The following is a 17,030-nucleotide window of genomic DNA, read 5'->3' on the forward strand; positions in this document are numbered from 1 at the left end:
ATTCCTATTAAAATCGAGAGATAACAAACAAACAGACATACGAAACCAACTTTAAAAAAAAAATGACTGGAAACAAGGCGGAGTTTTGAGTTTTCCTGCAGCCCGCCAAAAGGAGAAAAACCAGTAATCCGAAACGAGAAGACAGTCCAGGAGCGGAAAACTATAGAAGCAAATTTATGTCCCAGAGTAGTGGAGGACATCAATGTCTGAGGCTTATAGTGATAATAAATAATTATTGCTCTGACATATTTTAAAAGAAGGACGTTTCTAAGGTGAATGGAACGATTTTGAATTTTGAAGGTTTTTTTTTAAACATCCTCCTCGAATTAATTATCATATGTTCGCGAGATTTGCTTCTAGTACTGTGACCCCATGTGTGTCTGCTCCTAGTTCAGTAAACAACACACTGACTCAGAGCTCTTACTCTCAGCGGAGAGGGGCTGGTGGAAATTATTCTATCCCCCTACCCCAAAAATAAAATCCCATTCTTAACGTTTTTTAAAATTGTTTTCACCAACCCTTTCTCCTTATTCGCTTGCAGCCGGTTACCTGCGCTAATGTTATTAATGTCATCTTACTGTTTTGCTTTTGGTTAGAAGAGAGGAAAATGTGGATTCAAGTCCGGACTATCGACGGCAAGCAAACGCGCTGCGTGGACGATTTATCTAGGTTGACCAAAATTGAATGTTTGAGATTAAAAATCCAAGAAAGCTTCAATGTGGACCCGGAATGCCAGCGCTTGTTTTACAGAGGCAAACAGGTAAAACGATATGTTAAGTAATGTGTGTGAAACAGAAAAATGGGAAACTCATCTGCTTCAGTGTAGCTTATTGCTGCTTCCTGTTACAAAGTAACCTCGCTAGTAAAACGAAAATGTTCAACCCTCCATTTACCTCGTTTCGAGGAAAGATCGTGATCAGAACTGGACACTGATTCTTACAATGTATCTGCGTCCCCTTTAGGGTGTGGGAGAAGGGGAGAACCAATTTCATGCAGTATGCAAATTAATGGTTTCGTCGTGATTCCTGCAGTTTTTTTGTTTAAACCTCCTCTACCAAAAAATATTTAATTTCAGTTTTGACCTTTTTATTGTTGGGGAAGGAAGGCTTTGTTTGTTTTCAAAGTGCATTGTTTTTAGGGCTTTTCTTTGCGGTTCTGCTACTTATCCGCACCACTAGGCCATTGGACGGTTTATTTATTTTGCTTTTTTTTGTGTGTTTTATTGGTTTGGGGAAGGCGGTGGGAACGCTCCCTCTTGTTGCCCGTGCCTCTGTCGGCATTAGAGCCATGTTCATGGAGGCCAGCCGGATCCATGGTTTACTCAACATGTTTCAGCTCAGGCCCTGAGGACAAGCGGGAAAGGAAAGGGGGTGGGGTAGAGTGGAGAGGGAGGAAGGTGGTTGTTGCCGCCTTTTGTGTTGATATTTTTTTGGGAGGATGAAGGTTCTTATATCGTGTGTTCTTCCAGAATTAAGAATGTTTGCAGCCTTTTAATTTCGTAATGTTATTTTCTATAATATTTGTGTGACCTGAGAGGGAGGTTCCCAAATTGACTTGGGCAAGATTCAGATGGATGCGGCTACAGTGTACGCAGACACAGTCCAATTGCTTCCATGTCCGGCGGTGGACTGAGGAGTTAATCCGTTTTAGGGCCTGTAAATATGCATCACACGAGTTGCAGGCATTAAATCTGCGCCTTCTTTCCTTCCCCACCCCCTCCCTACTACCACCTTGTGTTGGGGTTGCTGAGGGAGGTGAGAAGCTAGTCTGTATAGATCGCCCTCTAGCAGCTCTGCAGTGAAGGCTTTGTGTGTGTCTCCCCCAGTGCTGCGCCGCAGCTCACATACTCACTCCCTGCCTTCTCAGCGAGGCTGGTTATGGCAGTTTTAGAAATCGCTTCACTCGATTCATATAATACCCACACGCCTTACTTTCGAAACGGTTATGTACTGAGACCCTCGTTTGATTGATGCGGTGAACCCAACCTTTTATAATTCTTTCTTCCGTTTTTGTCATTTTAAAAGAAAACCGATAAAGTCGGGAAATTTACGTAAATGTCCCCTGTCGCTTCCAAGTAGCACGTGTGTTTTATTGAGCAGAGAAGCATCTTTCCACATCTTGAACACTTGTGGCGAAAATAGCGTCAGAGCTGTGTGTGACTTGTGTTCATTCATAAATAGCATAACGTAAATTATACGTTGGCTCCTGTTTTCTCTCCAGTTCGGATTCAAATGTGTAAACGATTTTGAGAAGCCATATGAAAAGAAAAATTTTATGTTCAGATAAGCAAAGTACTTATTAATTTAACACAACTTTCACTTTTTATTGGAGCTGTTTATGGTGATTATGGAATTTAAACGTGAAGGAAGGAGTGTTCCATGATTTGAAATGTTGCAAGCCACCATGTTTCAATTGGCTTTCTGTTCTCACAGTTAACAGAGAGGGACTGTGGACTTGACGAGGTGGATGTCACTTGCAAAAATGTAAAATTAGAGTTTAGTGTTAGTAAGTGCAACTAGATTTTTTTTAAAATCAAGAATTAAATAATGCATGGGCTTTGTGATGTTACCACATACTCCAAAGGTCAGTACCTAAAAGTTGCCTTCAGTTGCCATGGGTCAAAGGAAGCCAGATTTTCATTATTGTTTGGGTAGCAGTGAGGAAGTCCTATTGTTTCATGCTAGTGTGTAGCTCCTTCCAAGCAGCCCTATTGTGTAGATAAGTTTTAATCAACCTGTTCAGTGATATTATTACCTGCATACACTTCTGGAAACTTGGTGAAACACTGCAGTATAAGTTTTGTTGATCCACATGCTTGCAGTTGATAGATTATTGTAATACTGTACCAGCTGAGACTCTGAGCCTGATTTTTAAATTGGAATTGCTTCATGACTATGTTGTTTTCTATCGTACATGGAGAATGGAAGTGTAATGGTGCCTTGTTGTGGTTTCAAGTTAATAGCTGTTTGAGAGAGATTTTGAAAGAAGTGTTTGTGGAAGTCTTGACTATAATTTACGTTGACACCATGTTTTTATGATAAACAGGAAGTTTCTAGGTTGGACTAGAAGGAAGTGGTGTAGTTAATAGAAGTTATGGTGCAAAAACAGGCCGTTCAGCCCAGTTAGTCTATGCTAGTGTTTACGTTGCATGCTCCACTTTATCCAACATTATCAGCATGTCCTTCTATTTCATTTTCCTCTTGTGAGCTACCTTATCAAACATCATGTGTTTAAAACTTCTGTTAGATCAGCTTTGAGTTGTTTTTAAGTGGTACAAGATTATAGGAATTAATTTACAGAAATACTCTACGATAGGTACTTCACATCTAAGTATTATCAGATATTATCCTTAGGTCGATTTAATGGATCAGTCAGCTGACTCATGAGTTTCTCCATTGTTACCTGATTGCTGGTAAACAATTAAACGTGATTAAAACAATTCAGAAGAAAATGTTCTAGCTAAATTGGAATGTCTTTTATTAATGACTATAAGGCTTTATTCTCTACATGCTGTAGTGTCTTGTTGTTAATGAGATTTCAAATACATGGTCCCTGTCAAAGGCCACCTGGACAGAGGTGATGCCACAGTACAGTACCAGGTAGTACTTTCCATCAAACTCCTATCCCAATTTCCTCTTAGTTTACCTGACAATTACCTGTGTACTATTACTTTGAATAACCAAAAGATAATTGGAAAAGGTCCTGTTAATTATCAAGCTCTCAACTCTGTGGCCACAGATGAGGTGCACACAAAGTGTAATCGGTGTAACCCTCTAGATAGCTAAGTAGAGGCTGCAGTGTCCTGCTGTCAACAGTTTTGTGAAACTACATTTATACGAGTGATGCATGACATGGATGAACTCCCATTAAAGGCCATGATAAAGCAAGTATCCCAGGAACCCTTAAAAGTTTTGTTGCACACTTCTGTGTGCATAAAAGGATCGAGAGGAAATTTAGCGAGGCCTATCAAGTTAGGAGCGAGTTGTTTTGTGGTCTAGTGGTAATATCCCCCAGATCTGGGTTCAATTAATCTAGAATTTAAAGCTCACAGAATTACAGGCATTAATGAAGCTAGCATTCAGCGTCATTATATCTCATCTGGTTCACTGCCTTTTAAGGAAGGAAGTCTGTCACCCTTGCATGTTGTGGTCTACATGTGACTCCAAGTGCAGAACTCTTAACTGCCCTCTGAAATCACCTAACAAGCTACTTAGTTCAAGGGCAATTAGAATTGGACAATGAATTCTGGCTTTCCCAGTGATGCCCACTTCCCTTGGAATGAGAAGCAAAGATCAAAGCCAATGAGAAAATCAATTTGGAGCAACATTAGACAGGATTACTCCATATGCCTCCGTGTCCTCAATGACTGAGCAACGTAGCTGTTACATGGCTCTGACCATTGACTGAAAGCAGTGTCGGAACAGTTGCCTTGGATATTGGTGATCCAGTCACAGTAATTTTTAACCAAGATTCTACGTTTAACTGCTTTCATCCAAAAAAAAATTCATTTGACTATTTGTTTTGTTGCCATTAAATAGAATCTTTTCTGACAAATGTCTTGACGGGTTACTAACTTGAAATCATTGCTTTCTCAAGAAATTTACTATACATGAAATGTTTTCAAATGTGATAAAGCAACATATTATTGCCATTGTTAATCAGTGCCATTTTAAAAGTTACTCACCCTCAAGGTATTTGAATTCATAATCCTACTGCCATCTACAGATGTCACTTTTATTTGAGAAATAAAAATATTTTTGGGTATTTAAAGTATTAGCCCTTTATTACAAGTAATCTTGCATTTTTTAACTGTTTCAACAGATCAGATCTCTGACTGAGATTTCAAATGCTGTGAGGAATAATGATTTTAAGCTCTATCAGAATGCTTCTTTTTACGATAGTGCATAATTTTTCAATACTATATGCCGTTGAAATAGCGTAATGGTACCCTAGAGGTACTTTTTGTTCTCCTAAACTTGAGTGCTTGGAATTTCCTGAATCGCGCTTAATGCAAAAATTGTTTTGTAATTTATGCGAGTTTCTAAGCCATGTCATTTTGGTTTCAGAAAAATTTTCAGCAAAGGCAATTTTGCCTGAATCAATCTAAATGAAATGTAGGCCAACAGGGGCAGCAGCGCATTAACTGTCATTATGGCTTGCTCTCGGAGCCTTTTGTTTTTGCTTCTCTTCCTTCTGTATTATTAAGAGCAAAATGGGTACACCATTTGGAACATCATTCCGGTTTCTCAGTCTGATTGTCTCATCCTAAGCATGTTGAATGTGGGCATGGTATGAAAAATTAGATGCACTGGAACCAACAATACTGCGGTTTAATATGACATGATTCACCTGCTGCAAATCCCATTTTTGACAGATACTGACTTGACGGCTGAGAATTTTTGGGAGTTTATCCATGTTGTGCATCACTTGTATAAATGTCGGAATCTCATGCGAGTTAGTCTTTTGCATTGTTCTGAATGCTGAGCCAAGTCTTGTAAATGAGCAACCGTGTGAGATATTGAATAGTTACATTGCTTGGAAGTAAAGTGAACACAATTCATGTTTACCACCATGTCAGTGTAAAAGAAATATAATGGGAAGAAAAATCTAGTACTGTTTTAGTAATGTACTTTTCATGCTCCCAAAATGTCACAAAGTGCTTTACAGCCAGTGGAATTCTTTTTTGAAGTGTAGTCCCAGTAGCAATGTCAGAAACTTGGCAGACATTTTGAATATAATAATTTAATGAACAGCAATATAATATTGACTGAAATGTGCAGGAAATTCTGTATCATTGTTAGCATTGTCACCTTGATTGCACTTCTTAAAATGTGATGTGGAGGTGCCAGTGTTTGAGTGGGTTTGCAAAGTCAAAAATCACAGGGCCACCAGATTATAGTGCAATGGATTTATTTAAAAACACTAGCTTTCAGAGCACTGCTCTTTAACACATGATTTCAAATAAACCCGTTGGACTATAACCTGTTGTTGTCTGATTTTTGACCTTCTTAAAATGTTTCTGCTTCTCAGTTTTTAACATAGCTCAGTGGGATTGAGTTAGAAAGTTCTGGTTTCAACCTGGGTAGATTCATAAATGTGATCCGGGATGGTACTTCAGCACAGTTCTTAAAGGTGTAATGCACCTTGGAGATGCTGTCTTTCAGATTAGATAGTTAGGTTAGCTAAGATTCCATTTGTCCTCAAGTGGCTGGAAGGACTTCATGGCATTAACAGGAAGAGAGAAGCAAGATCCATTATACTATCAGATGCATAGGATTTCTCCTGGTCTCCTACTTAATTTGTTTCCCTCAATCAACAGCATAAAAAAATGATAATCAGATCAATTAATGAGTTTTGAGCAGATTTGTAGCTCAGGTTGAGGTTCTGGATGTAGGTTTGTTCGCTGAACTTGAAGGTTTGTTTTCAGACGTTTCATCACCATACTAGGTAACATCAGTGAAGCTTCGTCCAGAGGCTCATTGATGTTACCTTGTATCGTGACGAACCATCGGAAAACGAATCTTCCAGCTCAGCAAGCAAATCTACATCCAAGATCAAATAATGTTATAATGGGATTGTGCTGTGCACTAACTTGCTACTATGTTTCACTATATTACAACAATAGATGCACTTCAAAAATATATCATTGACTTTGAATCACTTTAGGATGTCTGTAAGATACAACATAGACAACAGTGCTTTTATGGACAAAAGAACAAGGAACAATCATAGGCCACTTGTCCCTTTTGAGCCTGCTCCACCATTCATTAGGACCATGAAGTACCGAAGGTTCACTTTAACACTCCCTCAATTAATCTTTCCTCCAAGTTGATCCAACTGACAATCTGGTGATGAATAATGAGGTAGAGTTTTTCAAAGGGTTGGTTGTGTTTAACTAGAAATAGGGGGCATAGCCTCAAAATAAGGAGTTGCAGACTTAGGACTGAGTTGATGAGGAACTTCACCCAAAAGTTGTGAATCTGTGCAGTTCCCTACTCTATGAAGCATTGAGACTGTCTCTTTGAACATTTTTGGTTGACTTTTGAACAGTAAAAGAATTAAGGATTATGGTCAGTGGGCGGGGAAGTGGAGCTGAGGCCACAAAAAGATCAGCCATGATCTTATTGAATGGTGGAGCAGGCTCAATGGCCAGATGGCCTACTCCTTTTGTTCGTCGGTCCTTTTGTAACTTGAACTTCACATTCCTGCATATCCCCAGTGATCTTTCAAAAATCTATCTACCTCTGCCTTAATTTTTTTTAAAACCAAGTATTGCTCCTGTTGTTTAAAGACAAATGTAATTTTTTTTTTACTCATTGACTGGATGTGGGCATTACTGGCTCAGCCAGGAGTTCCTCATCCTAGTTGCCCACAGGGCAATTAAGAGTTTTCCACATTGCTAAGAGTCTGGAGACCCATGTAGGATCAATTAAGGATAGCAGTTTCTTTCCTTAAAAGGCACAGTGAACTAGAAGGTTTTCTTGGTAATCAACAATAGTTTCATGATTGTTATGAGACTCTCAATTCCAGATTTTTACTGAATTGATATTCTGCAATCTGCTATGGCAGGATTCGAACCCTGGTCCCCAGAACATTACCTGGGTCCCTGGATTATTAGTGATAATACTACTACCATCACCTGGTATTATTATCACTGTAGTAACTGTCACAGCAACTGCCAATCCATTATTGCTTTGTTGCAAACTTCAAAGAATCTATCATCATAGAATCCCTGTGTAGAAAAAGGCCATTTGGCCCATTGAATCTGTACCAACCCTCCAAAGACCATCCCATCTTGACTCAAACCTACCCCCATACCCCAATATTAATCCACCTATATGCAAATCCTTGAACACTGGTGGCCATTTGAGCATAGCCAATTTATTTTACCTGCATGTTTTTCAACTGTGGGAGGAAACCAGAGCACCTGGTGGAAACCCATGCCGACATTGAGAAAAAGGCCATTTGGCCCATTGAATCTGTACCAACCCTCCAAAGACCATCCCATCTTGACTCAAACCTACCCCCATACCCCAATATTAATCCACCTATATGCAAATCCTTGAACACTGGTGGCCAATTGAGCATAGCCAATTTATTTTACCTGCATGTTTTTCAATTGTGGGAGGAAACCAGAGCACCTGGTGGAAACCCATGCCGACATTGGGAGGACGTACAAACTCCACACAGTTGCCTGATGCTGTAATTGAAACTGGGTAGTAGCTGCAGTGAGGCAGCAGTGCTAACCACTGTGTGCTACTGTCTGTGTGCCTGACTTGAGGCTCCTGAAACAAGCTTCTTCTTTTTTTTTTAGCTGTCCCTTGGGGTTGCTGGAGTTTTACGTCCACTGTATTGGTGGGGCTGAGAGCAGGTGTGGGTTGCTGCTTCTGAATAGTCAAGTCCTGAAACCGCTGGTGGGTGTTATGCTCCGAATTCTCTGTGCTCTTTCTGCTGCTACCACTGTGCCTCCCCATGCTGCACTGGGTGACGCTCAAAATGGTTGACACCTTATGGGAACTTCTTCACTTTCTGCATTCTCAGGCAAGTGATTCCCACACATTGATGGGATGTTGTATTTGTTTACGGAGGCTTTCAAGGTGTCCTTGTGGCATTTCCTCTGTACTCTTAGTGATCACTTACTACTGCAGAGCTCAGTGTGTAGCACTTGTTTAAGGATAGTGTGATACCTGCCCATCACAGCAGGTAATGTGTGATCAATGCCTCTACTCAGGATATTAATCTGGGAGAGGATGCTCATGTTAGCGCACTTACACTTGCAGTGGATTTGCAGAACTTGGCGAAGGCAGCATTGATGATAACCCTCTGCAGGGATTTGACATGTTTGGTATTTTTGGTCTGAGATTCTGATGCATACAGGAGGATGGGGACCACACTATGTTGACTACAAATTTGATATCGGGTTTGATATCTCCGATGTCTCTCACTCATCCAGGGGATGAGCTGGCATGCTGGAGTTGATATTGTTCTTCATCAACATCTGCCTGCAGTGAGAGGAGACTCCTATGGTATAGGAAATGCTCCACTGTCCAGGGGTTTGTCATGGATTTTGATGTTTGGGGGCACTGTTGTTTGGCAGGAGTAGGCTGGTTGAGAACCTTTGATTTCTCTATATCGAATGCATTCTTTCTTACGTCTCGGTGAATACAGCAACAGTTATTTGCAGCTGTGCCTCAGAATGTGGTACGAAGGTGTCTTTTGTGTTTTGGAGTTTGATGAATGAAGTTGGAGTGGTCTTGGTTCTGGTCAGGAGGCGTCATAGTTTGAACAGTTTCCCATTGTCTCACTGCTACACTCGCACCGTATTGACCTGATCCTCATCTTTTAACATTCTCACCATTTGAACCATATCTAATATTCAGGGAACAAAATGGAGAAAAGGTAGTTGAAAATGATAAATCTGAAAAGAAATGCAATAATTGATGAATGGTTGATCTTGTGTTCTGCATCAAACAGCAAGCAGCTGCCACTGAGGGAACATGATGACTTTGGGGAAAGGAACTTGACTAACCGAGCAAACACACAAGTTTGGTACTGAGGGTTGCCATAGTAACTTGTGTTTTGCATGTAGGATACAGAACTTCATCCTTGAATTGTTGTCTAACATTTGCGAATACTGTTGACCCAAAGTAGTTGATGGTTCAGGGATTGTTAGCCATACTTGTGTCCATTTGGTTGTCTTTAACTGCTGTTTCAAAGCAAGTTTATCCGGACAGTCATAGTTGAACAATATTACATTCATAAATAGATAAGGAGAGGAAAAAAAGAAGCCATCAGTTGTTGTTAATGAAAGGAAAATGTTGTCTATTCCTTGTACTCTGTTAAATGGCAGTTGTGTGCTTTTTTTTGTGTTGCAATAGTCTTTATCAGTGAAAGCCTGGAGGCAAAACTAGTGGTACAAAAGCACAAATAGCAAACGTGTCTGGAATTATCGAACATTTTGTGATTCAGTATGTTTTCTGAATGAAGAATGTGATTTTATATTTCTCCCGCAAGCTGCCAGCAGCAATGCAGACGTCATGGATTATAGCTTAGCTCATGACGCACTTCATCTGTAAATTGTTCATGATCTTGTAGTATTTGGCAAAGAAATGGGTGTAACAGTTTCGCACCCGGTATGTAGCTTTGAATGAATTCCAGATGTACTGGACAGAATGAGATTTGGAGGAATAAGTAGTATCAAGACAGTGGTGAAGAATGTTTGTTTGTTTTGAAGGTGCATTGCACAGATCCATTTCAAATGACTGCTTCTGGAAATGAGTGCAGCACATAAACATGCCACACATTTTGAAGAGACGGTCCATTAATTTGCAGACTTGCTAGTGAAATTTAGAGTCAGACAATGATATGACACAGAATAAGGCCATTTGACCCATCACATCTGTGTGCGCTCTTTGACAGAGATATTCAATTTTACCTGTTCTCTTGTTCTTCCCCTATAGCTTTGTAAATTTCTTCTTTGACAATGTTGATCAGTTACTCTTTTGAAATTTACTATTGAATCTGCTTCCACTATCCTTCTGGGCAGTGTTTGCCAAGCCACAACAACTCACTGTGCAAAAAGAAATTCCTCATGTTGTGCTTTGTACTTTTGCCAATTGCTTTCAATTGGTGTCCTCTGATTTCTGGCTCTTTTGCCACTGGAAATAATTCCTTTTTATTTACTTCATCAAAAATCTTCATGGTTTTGAGTAATTCTATCGAATTTCCTCTTAATCTTCTTGCTTTTAAAGGGAACAGTTCCAGACGCTCCAATTTCTCTTCATAATTAATGTGTCTCGTCCCCAGTACCATTCCAGTAAACCTCTTTTGTATCATTACCAAGGCCTTAGCTTCCTTTTGAAAGTGTGGTGCCCATATTTGAACACTTCTGCAGCAAAGACCTAATAACCTTTTTTTTTAAAATGGTTTGGAGTAACTTTCTGCTTTTGTACGCTACCTCTGTTAGTAAAATAGAGGGCCCTGTGTACCTTTAAACAGCCAGTTTTGATTATGCTGAAGACTTGTACACACATACTTTTGGGTCCTTTTGTTCCTGCACCCCCTTTAAAATTGCATCAGTTGGTTCATTGCCACTACTCCTTTCTTCTGACCAAAATGTATCACTTTTCATATGAATCATTGATGAGTTTGTTCATATCACCAGCTCATCCTCATTCTGCTGAATTCCAGCTTTAGTGGTGACCGTTAAAATTCACTGAATCAAACAAAAACAAAAATCAGGCCAAGCGAATCAGAGTTCATAATGGCTTGGTATCTGAAAGAGTAAACACTGGTATATTCTCAAAGTTGACCATCTTCAAAGCTAATGCTTCCAGAAATAACCTGCTTCTGACGAGAGTAACCATACTTTTATGACTATTCACTTCCGCGAAGTAAGACTTTACTGTGGATCAGTATAGCAGCTTGTTCTTATTATTTTGTATAGGAGATAAAGTGATCCAGCTCCTTAGTTGTTCGTGTTGGCTAATCTTCCCCTCCAAGATGAATGTGGCATCCACATTGCTACACTTTTGTTCAAAAAAAAAAGCTAAGAGTTTTCTTAGAAATTAGGTAAGGTCCCTGACTTACTTAGATTGTACCTACCTAACCGCCAGCTGCCTGAGTAGAGTCATGACCATGTCATCTAGACTGATGTAAGGGCAGTATGGAAGAGACATTCCTTTAAATGGGATTTTGAGCCATCATCCTACTTTGGATGTAAAATGTTCCAGGGCCACAAGGACAGGATGACTTCTCGGGTCTTTGGGCATTTAGCTAACTTTGGTAAAATGATTACCATACTCCACAGTATCCAGCATGCATGGGGAATGGGGGTTGCTGCTTAGCTGAATCTGCTGGTTACATGAGAAATACATAGTAGCGGCTGAGAGTACTCAACTTGCTGTCACAAAATGCATTTTAAAAAACAGTGCCCAGGACCATTTGTAAATATCAGTATATCTGGCTGCAGTAGGTGATTCTGACTTTATCAATAAGCTCAGTATTGAACTAGCTTTAATAAAGCATCTACTTCATTATTCCCTTAAAATCTGTAAAGTCCCCTTTTGAGAATTCCGAACGTTTGGCATCCAGATAATGTGGTCTTTACTGTACTTAGTGTGGAGTCCAATAGTTTACTGTTGTATGACTGTCGTGTGACTGTTTTAACAAGAGTAGCTCCATTTAGAACAGAGGTGAAGAGGAATGTCTTCACTTGGAAAGTGGTGAATGTTTGGAATTCTCTAGCCCAGAGGGCTGTGGAAGTTCAATCATTTGAGTATGTTTGAGGTTGACAGAGTTCTAGGTTTTAAAGACATATGGGGATAGGAAAATAGTGTGGGAAAATGTCCTGCAGGTACAAGATCAGCCGTGATTAGGCTGAATGAGGGGCCTGACTCCAAGGGCTGAGAGGCTGACACTTGTCCTATTCCCGTGTTACCCTGGAGTTTTGACAGGAATCCATTGGGTGTAAAATGTTGTGTGTTCTTTGCTTTGTGTTTCCATTTTTTTGGCATTTCCCTCTCAGAGGAATCTGAGCAAGATGACATTTTTAAGGAAAGAAAATACAGCAAATTGATCTTTATATCTACAACAGCATGCTTTTTAAACAAGGCGAAGTAGTGAGACTTAGTTGGCTTGTTTTGGGCTTCTAGGGAATATCACAATCGGCATTCATGCCCTGACTTAGGGTTGGTCAAATTGCTCAAAGTTTTCCATCCTGGTTTGCTATCCTGTGATGGTAGATATCTTCTAATCAACGTATTCAGAGATGCTATTAACATATATACCTGGAGCAGGTGGGACCTTTACCCAGGCTGCTTCGTTCAGAGGTAGGCACACTATCATTGCATTCCATATACCCCCTCCACATCTTTGGGGCAGAGAGTATATGCCCTTGGGCCTCCTGGCTCAAAGGCAGGGACATTACCACAGCACCACAAACATCTGTACATATTTTGGAATCAACCTAATCAGAGACGTTATTATGTACTTCTGGACTCGGTGGTCTTGAACCCAAGTCTCCTGAAAAGACTTGTGTATTCTGTCAAAATCCAGGATTGAGCCAGAGACCTTTAGATCTTTGGTCTAATGCTGTTCCAGCTGAGCTATTTTGCTTGTTAAGATTTTTACATGTGGCAGATATTTGACATTTTAGAATGTTATTCCCCACCTCTGGAGCAGTTAGGACTTGAACCCAGATCCCTTGGATTAAAGATAGACACCCCACACAACACCCCTGTCCAGTGGTTATAATGGATGTGTCACGATGCCTCAATTGTGAAGTCCTTCACCCTTACAGACAGTTAACTGCTTTCAGAACATTGTCGTCGTTATGATTGTAGACTTGTGAGCAGGAAGTGCTTTATGTTTGCCTGTGTAGATGGGCCTGCTGTGAAACGTAGGCAGAAGGCCTTGCAGGAGAACAAACACCATCTTGTGGTTGAAAACTGGTGTGCTTTGTGTTTTTTGTCATTGCCCGTCGCAATTCAGTGATTGATGTAAGTCAGATCGACTGACATGCAGTCTGCGCCCAGAATTGGTACAGTGCTAGCCTGGGCTGGAGTAATGTTGTGGAGCTGTGTGAAGGAATGCTATTGCTGCATCATTCTAAAGCCACTTTGCAGGGGTGCCATTGGTTTTAATAATTTCAAAGGTTTGCTAGATCTGCATTGAACTTGGGAGCCAATGTATCGCACCAGGTTAATAAACCCAATTAATTATGCATATGAAGGCTAATAAACTGACAAAAAAATTAATTCATCCAAATTGCACAATGGTTTGAAATAGCCAGGTCTCTTCACAAACAACAAAAGCATGCATTTGTATTGAGCCTTTGTAGAAAATGCCCTTCTGATGCTTCATAAAAGAGACTGGGTCTTGGAGATCAGAAGTCATTGCTATTCTGGAAATCTCTGCCAACAATTGCTGCTTGTGGACTATTTGGAATGCACCTCCAGTACATTTAGAGCATTTAGTGTGCACACCCAGGACATTTTGTTGATGTGCTAGCAGTTTTAGTGTGTCAACATACTGACACCTTAACTTTATAAAATGCCCAGAAAAGCTGTCAAGCTTGTGGAGACAATGCCAAGCGTTGAAAATTCTCTTGTGTCTTCAGTCACATCCCGCATGTGCTTTGTGTTAATTTTCCTGTATCTCACCTCTCCATGCATGTTATTCTGGGGTCTAACTCTAATATCTTGTACACTGTAGAAATGTTTTGAACAAAATAAGCAGCAACGTATATGTAATTGTGATTTGTAGACCTGTTTTATAGTGCATGTACCTTCTTTGTGCATATTATAAAGAGCATATTTTGGGCATCTTTCCTGAGCCTGTCATTCTCCAACAGGCACATTAGGTGTTTCAGTGAATTATTTACCATATCATCAACAGTTCAAACTTGTTGGTTGCTGCAAGTGTTTTAGCATCTGGTTCAATTGAACATTTCGTAAAGAGTACTTGGTGTAACAGAAGGAAGCCTCACTTTAATGTTTTGGGTAAGACTGTGCTGTCATGCAGTCTTGAGGAGACACTAATGAATTTATGAGGGTTACTTATGTGAAAATTGCACTTGCACTATATTAATCTCAGTTACTCTGCACCTGCACCCCTTGAGGTAATGGGGAGCTATTGGCTCAACATATTTAATGGGTAGCCATACATATTTAGAAGTTTCCAGTTCTGTGTTCATTCAGTGAATGTTGCAGTGTTCTTTTGGATTTGGAAAGGCAACTCCATTTGAGGAATGAATGTGTTTGCAGCTGCTTGTATGTATTATGGTGAGAAGATGATTTTTTTGATGCTGTGCAGAGTTGACTGGCTTGTTGACTGTGGTTTTCAGGCACACTTAATTGTTAATTTCTTGAGCTACGAGACTGGAGAGGTACGGAAGTTTACACAGAAGCAGTCAAAATATAGAACTGCAGGACTAATGGTACTCCCAAAAGTGGAGAGCAACCAAAATTGGCAAAATGATTAAGTAATATGCAGATTGTGTTGTTCACTTTTAAATGTCTCTTTTTAGAGAAGGGAAGTAAATCATACAAATGTGAAATGTAAGCTCTTAATATGTATTGCATATCTAGTCGATAGTGGATTGTTTAGATTATAGCATAACATGGTATACATATTTTCAAAGCACCTTGTTGGAAAGTACCTAAGCCAAATTCAGGGAATGATTGATTATTATTGTTAAATGGTTGTTAAATCCTCTGGAGCTAAATTGATAAGTGACATGAAAAATAGCTGAAAAGAATCAGCAAATCAGTTCAAATCTATCTGCTGGAGACCCCAGTCGCAGATTTTGTATGAAATATTGCAGTACTGTTTATGCTTGTTTTTGTCATGGGGCCTCTTTTGCAGGCTTTTGCTATTTGCCAGAGAAATTACGTAAGAAAGTTTGTTTCATTGAGTGTTGGGCACTCTGCTCACTAATACTTCTGTTTTCAGCTGCACATGGTTGGTTCAGTTCCAGATAAAGGTCAGCTTGGCAGGTTTAGTTTCTTCCCAGCTTAGCAGATACTGCTTCCAATGTTATAAACGTGCTTGGGCTGCAATTGCTTAATGCATTTCACAGCTTTTAACAAATCCTCAGCTGATTCTTGTTCTCCTGTCACCAATATGCATTAAGGCAATCTGGTTTTCTGTGCATTTAATTGGGCTGATATTTCTGTTCCTCCTTTGAATGTGACCAGATGCCGGTGGTAGCTATTGACCGATTTGCAGTCAGAGTAAGCTTTTGCGTAAGCACGATTTATTTGTCAGCCTTACCTCTGAGTCAGAAAGCTTTAGGGCTGTGCACTGCCCGATCTTTTGGATGGGAATTCAAACTGAGGTTCCTTTGCTCCCTGCGTGGACATAAAGGTTGACCTGACACTACACAGCTATGTGCAGGAGAGTTAACCCCACAGTTCTGAACAATATTTATCCCTCAAACGACATGACTCATGATTTTCTTTGTTTGTGCGATTGCTTTGTGTGTGATGAAAACAGTGACCACATTCAAATTTGGAGTATCCTTTATTTGTTCTTTCCTCAGCTAGTTTCTAATTTGGAATTTGCCTTTGGCAATGTTATAGAGCAAGACTGGACTCAATTGCATAGTGGGATTTTAGAGTGAGATTTAGATGTGTGCAGGGACAGATATGTGAGCAATGTTTAAGAGACAGTTAGACAGACATGTGACCAGGCAGGGAATGAGAGGGATGCAGACCAGGTGCAGACATGTGACCAGGCAGGGAATGAGAGGGATGCAGACCAGGTGCAGACTGATAAGATTGGTTTAGATTGGCATCATGGCCAGTACAGGCATGGTGGACCAAAGACACTCTTCCTGAGCTGTACTGTTCTATGTTCTGTATTGTATAGAAAAAAACAAATGTTTCTACACATTTTGATTTGAGCTGTCTAGCATGTCAGACTGAGAACAGCACAAATTCACAAACTTGGTATAGCATATCCCTTTTGGGATCTGCAAGCTGGCCCCAAAACCCAGCAATGCCAGTATTCAGGTGTAGTACTTTTGGATTTTTGTTTGCGGAAGCTTTGTAGAAATTATAATATGTGCATGCAACTTAACTATAGGTTCGATTTGGTAACCTGCTGTCCATTAATGCAATGCTGAGCTCTGTTCGTTAAAGAATTGATGTACAATTCTTCAATTGATAAATGACAGTTGAGTTGCAAGCTGTTTTGTAAATTGGACAATGATGAGTCACTTGTTTAAAAATCAACTTGTTTGGACATTTATGATTATAAAACATTGATGTGACCATCAGGTCCTGAGCTTGGATGTGAACTAGATTTTCTGGCCCAGAGGTAAGGATAAGGAGACTATGACTGTGCCACAAGACTTCAGATTTCTTGTCGGTGCTACATTTGGTTGAAGAAACCTCTCTGTTAATTATATGCACCTTTCCACCCCCTCACCCAATCCTTTAGTAATTCCTAGTTGCAGTTTCTGGAATTGCTGCCCACCAGTCAGATGCTTGCAATATTGTTTCACTGTTAGCCATTTGTCCACACAG

At 40.1% G+C, this 17,030-nt stretch overlaps 1 protein-coding gene across 1 annotated transcript in view; it reads left to right on the top strand.

Moving 5' to 3' along the window:
* The first annotated feature begins 408 nt into the window (after nt 1–408).
* uhrf2 (ubiquitin like with PHD and ring finger domains 2) overlaps nt 409–17,030 on the top strand; it is a 180,428-nt gene continuing 163,806 nt past the window's right edge. Inside the window, exon 1 of the mRNA XM_043715167.2 lies at nt 409–760. Within this exon, the coding sequence (XP_043571102.1) occupies nt 608–760 (153 nt within the window). The 5' untranslated portion in view covers nt 409–607. The remainder of the gene's footprint in view (nt 761–17,030) is intronic.

This window comes from Chiloscyllium plagiosum, unplaced genomic scaffold (genome assembly GCF_037043375.1).
Source record: "Chiloscyllium plagiosum isolate Xiang-an unplaced genomic scaffold, Cpla_swu_hap1 HiC_scaffold_2, whole genome shotgun sequence".
NCBI classification, from domain to species: domain Eukaryota; kingdom Metazoa; phylum Chordata; class Chondrichthyes; order Orectolobiformes; family Hemiscylliidae; genus Chiloscyllium; species Chiloscyllium plagiosum.